The following is a 6,797-nucleotide window of genomic DNA, read 5'->3' on the forward strand; positions in this document are numbered from 1 at the left end:
TAATTGCACTATTCCAAGTTGATGAATGTTAGCATTAGGGATTGTACATAATTGGTGATCTGATCTTTTTCGTGGTGCAAAATTAGCAGAAGATAAATGATTACAACATCTCTTTTCAACCAACAGTTGGCTCACCCTTTACACAATTTGGCTATTCAGATAGCAAAAATAGTTGCCATACTTAGTCTAGGTGGCTTACTTATCATCTCTCTTTTATTTTTGTCATAACATTAAAATATTTACCAAATTTATAAGAAAATATATAGCATATTATTACAATTCTTAGTTAACAATTTACACTACTTAAATACTAAACACTCTAACATGGTAATTATATAACTAGTACATACCATTTATGTATTACAATGTTATTTTTTGCCTTTTTAATTTTCCAAAATAACTTTTTTTCAAAAGTAAGTTTCTTTTTCAAAAATAAGTTTTTTCTTTTTCTTTTATACTTTATTACCATTAATAACTAAAATTGCCATGGTGTACATGCATGTATGGTATGTGTGAACACTTGCCTTTTATATACCTATGTATGAGTTATTTTTATCGGCATTACCATTTATGGATTAATACACAAAATATTTATGATTCTTTTTAAAATATGGATAAAATATGCTATTAGTCCCTATACTTCTATAGAATTTAAGATTTAGCCCTCATACTTTAAAAGCTAAAAATTCAATCATTTTACTTTTTCAATTTAAAAATCTTAGTCCCATTATTATCATGGTTGGTGGTTTCCTTTGAAATTTATCAACTTAACATGACTATTTTTCGTCAATCATATAACACTTTATATGAGTACAGCTTAATCAACTTGTTAAATTGACAAATTTTGATGGAAAATACTTACGATTTTAATTATTGAACTGATTTTTTAAATAAAAAGTTGGAGGACTTAACTTTTTACTATAAGTACACAGACTAAGTCTCAGATTTTGTTTGTACAAGGACTAGCACCATATCTTTTATATTATGTTATTTGTATAAATACATGATGAAAGTCATTTTATCGTTTTATAACTAACCGAATTATTCAATATTATAAGATTCGTATAAATATGTAATATTTTTGTTGTAATATTTATGACGTCACTTTATGACTAAATAAAATATATATCCACATGAAAAATTAATCATGGAAAAATAAAAAATTAAAACCTAACCCATGCGATTGAATTCTTTGTAATGCATTACAATGATATCTTTTATATACTAAAATTATTGGCTATTACATTCATTTAATTTGATAACATTTTCACTCCCTTCACCTCTATATAAAGCATCTAATTTCTGTTTGGGAAAGAAATACATAAGAAAAAGAAAAAGAAAAAGCCATTCCAATATCCCCCTCTACTTTAAGAGCCATGACGAGGAAGAAGGTTAAGCTTGCTTATATCACCGATGATTCAGCAAGGAAAGCCACCTACAAGAAAAGAACGAAGGGTTTGATGAAAAAACTGAGTGAGTTGAGCACCCTTTGTGATATTGATGCTTGCTCTATCATGTACAGTCCTTATGAGTCCCAACCTGAGGTTTGGCCTTCCCTCATGGGAGTCCAACAGGTGCTTTCCAAGCTCGAGACGATCCCCGAGATGGAGAAAAGCAAGAATGTGTTGAACCAGGAGAGTTTCCTCTCCCAAAAGACCACCAAAGCAGCTGAGCAACTAAAGAAGCATTGCAAGGAAAACTGGGAAAAGGAGATGACCCATGTCATGTTCAATACGATTTGCGGCAAAGGGGTCGTCCATGGTTTGAACTTTGAGGCCTTGAGTGAAATCAACTTGTTGCTCGATAAAAAAATGAATGATATTGACAAGAGGATTGATGAACTTTCTAAAACACCCCTTTATCCTCAAAGGGTGTCATCATCATCATCCTCGTCCCTGGTTGCACTGCCACCGATGATGATGGTAACACCCGAAGTGATGCTGAGGACAGGTACGGAGGATATTGTGCAAGCAGATGTGAATGAAATGGATCCAATGCAGAGGCATCAATGGATCATGGAACTGATAAGCAACAACAACAACAATCCACAAACTCATGTGGGAGGCGATGGGATGACGTTCCAATTTGGTGAAAACATCAACCCCAACAATGGCCTTTAGTCAAATGTTGTTTTCCCTTGGGGAAAATGAGAGTTCATTCAATTTATCTATTTGCTTCTATTATGGCATTTGATCAAAAGGTATTTTATCATTTTATGTTAGGATGGTGTTGGGTTTGTTGAACTTTGCTCACAGATCACAATTTTTTCCTTTCAACTAAAACATCATTTTACTTTGTAAGATTAAAAAACTATGTTTATTATTTGAATTTAGAGTTGTTATGTTATTCTCATAATTTGGAATTTTTATTTTATCTTTTAAATTTCTATGCTTCAATCTTAAGTTAGATTAGATCTTATTTGATAATTTTAAGAATAAGAGTTCCGATAAAAATATATGGAAGCTATCTTGAATGCATGCTATAAAGTTATTTTGGGTGTCCTTGAAAGATGTAAATCTACTTTTAAAAAATTAAAATATTTCATTCCTTTTCCTCATTGAGTAGTTGCATACTAAGATTTCAAAACCCTTTCCTATATCTTTTGAAATGACTTTGAGGCTTCAACAAATAATAAATATATTTCTTTCTTTACTTTATATCTGTGCTGCAAACCTAAAGGTATTCCCTTGTCACTTTTTATTATCCTAAGATAATGATTCAATTCTAGGATTTACTTCTACAAATAATAAATACATATCCTTCAACGGATACGTTCCAGGCATACATTTGCATAAAGAAGAAAATCCATCTCAGACAATATTTTTCTTAACAAGTTCAACTTCTTTAAGGAGAACATAAAATAATGTTTGTACTTTTGAATTTACTTCTATGAATAATAAATACATATCATTTACCACATATGTTTCAAGCTTACCTATGCACATATGACAACACCATCTCACACGAAGTCTCTCTTAACAAGTTCAACCTTTCTAAGGAGGCAATCATTGCAAATTTTCCAAAAAAAATAGAATAGTTTTAAAAGATAATGTACGCTTCTAGTGAACCTCCAACGATCCTTTAATGTATGTTTGCATATCTCCCTTATTATGTTGATATTTCCAAAGAAAAAATGAGCTTCTTTAACCAAGATTTTTCCCCCAAGGTCATCAATCCAAACAATCCGGTCTTTCCCCCTAAAAATAGAAATAGATTTACCCAGAAGATCCTTAATACCTACTATGTTCAATTGCTTCCCAACTTTGTTTAGGTCCTCTCTACTTCAATTAACCTTGCACAGTTTTTCGATCCAGTAAAAAAAGTTTGGTGTTCTCTTTGTGTCAAGACAGATGCTTTCTTAAAGAGACATTAACCAACATTTATTTTTCCCCACAATTTGGATATCTTTCCCTTTTTTACAAATATCCCTCCTGGTCAATAACCCTTTTCTAAATCCATGTGTCATAAGGTTATGCTTCAAGCTTGTTTGCAAATTTCAATTAATTATCAAGTAAGCTTAAATTAAACAATTTTAAATTTTATTTCAAAAATAATAAATAAATTTCCTTCTTTCCCTTGGATCAGTGTTACACCCGCAAAGGTATATTAATTTTTAGGATCCAAAGAAAGTGACTCGACTTTTGCATTTATATATAAAAATAATAAATACATTTCGTTCGTTGCATACGTTTCAATCTTGCCTTTGCACATAAAACAACAAGCCATCTAGGACAATGTTTCTTTTAATAAGTTTAACTTTTGAAAAGAGGCAATCATTACAAATTTTCCACAACAACAAGACGAGGATAAAAGGTAAATTGAGTTTAAGGAACCTTTCATGATGTACTAGTGTCCAATTGCACATTTCTCCTATTATGTTTGTAACAACCTAATTTCTAATAGTGTCAAAAAATATGGTGTTAGGACCTCGTTTCCATAAAATAATGAATTTGTAAATATTAAATAGAGATATTTACGAAGTTATTATATAGATATATTGAAATTTGGTTAAGAAATTTAGCCAAAAATGTGGTTAATTAAGACATAGGGATTAAATTATAAAAATTTAATCACTATAGGTTTTTAATTAGGCAAATGCTTGGGAGTTAGATAGCAATTGTCCAAAGGAATAAAATGGCTAATAGACCAATTTTAAATATACAATAGTGGGATGTGATGTTAAATGTCATTGGATTAAGTTAATTAAAGCTTAATGCTTAATTAATCATGATTAAGTAAATTAATTAAGTTTAATTATAAATTAATCGTGCTATATAAGTGAAAGTAAGTAAAGAAAGCCATCATCTTTTCCATTTCATGACCTTACACCATAGCCAAGAGAAACAAGAAAAGAAAGCTTTGAAACCTAATTGATATTCGTCCACTTATTTCAATTAACATTGATATGGAACCATCAAGAGGGAAAGGAAAAGCAAAGCTGTCAATGAGTTATGCGAGACCGTGATTTGTACCCTTATTATTTGAGGTTGATTTAATTGTTTGCATATACTCGTTAATTGAAAATTTGAATATTAAAGTGAGTATATAATGATCGTATGGATTGAATTGGTGTAATTTATATTAATTATCGAATAGTGAATTGAATTGAATTGCATTGGATTGAATTGTGTAACGATATTGAATGTCAAACTGTAAACTGATCTGAGTATAGTAAAAACGAGTACGAAATGAGTTTTCAAATGATATGCAATGTATGAAATGAATTGATGATGAGATTGAAATATGATATGTGGTTATAATGAATATTGATTTAGGGTTACCCTAATAACGGTCTTGAGTATTGTTGAATTAGTTTGCATGCCCTAGGTTGAAAATCATCATTGCTAGGCCATCCAGACCTTTTTGGGCTATCCAGGATGGTAGAATGAGCAAATTGTGAGAACCATCGTTGCCAAGCCACCCGGGATAGTAAAATGTAAAAACAATAAAAGTCATCATTTTTGAGCCATCCAGAATGGTAGAATATTGAAATAGTGCAAACCATCATTTCCAAGCCATCCAAGATGGTAAAATATTGAATAGTGTAAACCATCATTGTCGGGCTACCTGGGATGGTAAAATGTGTATATGGTAAAAGTCATCATTGTCGGTCAACCCGGGATGACAAGAGTAGAATAAGAGTTATGGAACGATGATATGTGTGGTTCATGATAGATAAGGCAAGCAAACTATCATGTAAACCAGTTGAAAACGAGTCTTGAAGACTGAAACATATATGAATGAGTCGATAGACTCCAGAAATAGATTTGAATGATAAGTTAAATGGTTTATTGATGTTGATTGAATATGGAATAGAATGACATAATGTCAAGGATACAAATGTCTGATTCATGAATGGCATTAAATGATTGGATGGCTTTAAGATAGATATTTGGCAAAGGACATGAATTGGTTTAACAATTTTTTATTTGTATGCTCACATGTGTATGTTAATAGAATTGCTTGACATTATAGGATATGATTGGATAGTCATTGATACTATATGCTTTGTGAAAAATTACTAATGCTTATGTTATATTATCTTGAATCATGAAAGTATCACTGAACTCTATTTCTTAGCGTCCTGTTTGTTTATTCCTTGTAGAGATATAGGTAATTCTCAAAGCCCAATAGGTGAATCTAACATCAAGATCGTAGCATTCAACTCAGGAAATTTTGTAAAGTTCCCTTTCATTTTGTCAAATGGCATGTACCTAAGACTATCTAACTTAATTATTAACTCTAAGCTTAATTATTGAGTTGAGCTCAAGCTTGAGTACAAAAATTCTTAAACATTTTAAACGAGCTTGATCCACTCGATTATATCTCCAACCAAGCTAAAATTTAAAAATAGATGTTCGATCGAGCTTAAGCCAAGTATTTAGCTCCAAATTCTGAGTAACGCTTAAGCTTGAGTTTAACAGTATTCGAGCTCAGCTTGGCTTGATTACACCTCTAGCTTGGTTTGTTTGGATTGATTGCAACTTATCTTACAGATGGAATGATTTCACCATGCCTTATATTTCTAACTAGATCCAATAACAAATTAAGGTACAAGAATTATAGAGTATAGAAAGACTATTGTGGAAACATTGAAATAATAGTTTTTAAGGGTGAAGAGACTAATCCTATACATGTCGTTCATCATGAGCATCATTTAGCTACAAATATAGTGGAAGCTTACAATAAACAATTCAACCAACATACGTCAACATGGATATGTGGATCAACATACGCTTTCATTGTAATACCCCAAAAATTTTTACAGTAAGATATTATCTTTGATATAGTAAAATAAGGAAATAAAGTGACAAAAAGGGAAATTTTGAGTTATAACAACATTGAGAAGTAAATTATGATATCTTGATTCAAGAAAAGACTAAATCGTAAAAGTGAGAAAAGTTTTGTGGCCCAAGAGTAAATACTCAAAATTTAAGGGATTAAAGTGTAAATATGAAAAAGTGGAAGGACTAATAGTGCAAATATTTTAAGGATGGAATGATCTAGAAACTAAGGAAAATGGAATGATCTAGAAACTAAGGAAAATTGATGAATTAGGACCACATTGAATAGGTGAAGAATGATGAGGGACTAAATTACAATTTTACCAAATTAAGTGATGACTCAAGAATGGAATTTTAAAAGATCACAAAGGGTAAAATGGTCAATTGGAAGAGAGAGAATTCTAGAAGGCAATAATGATGCTAGAGACATTTTGATATTTTATAATTATTTAATTAAATAAATATTATTTTATTAATATTTTAATAAGATATTTTATTATTATTTTATTAGTA

At 30.7% G+C, this 6,797-nt stretch overlaps 1 protein-coding gene across 1 annotated transcript; it reads left to right on the forward strand.

The window, feature by feature from the left end:
- The first annotated feature begins 1,314 nt into the window (after positions 1-1,314).
- On the forward strand, positions 1,315-2,355 carry LOC108468742 (agamous-like MADS-box protein AGL80). Its single transcript, XM_017769602.2, has one exon. It carries the CDS (start codon positions 1,377-1,379, stop codon positions 2,118-2,120), a length of 744 nt encoding a protein of 247 aa, XP_017625091.1. The 5' UTR covers positions 1,315-1,376; the 3' UTR covers positions 2,121-2,355.
- Positions 2,356-6,797: the final 4,442 nt, after the last annotated feature.

This window comes from Gossypium arboreum, chromosome 8 (genome assembly GCF_025698485.1).
Source record: "Gossypium arboreum isolate Shixiya-1 chromosome 8, ASM2569848v2, whole genome shotgun sequence".
Classification (NCBI taxonomy): Eukaryota; Viridiplantae; Streptophyta; class Magnoliopsida; order Malvales; family Malvaceae; genus Gossypium; species Gossypium arboreum.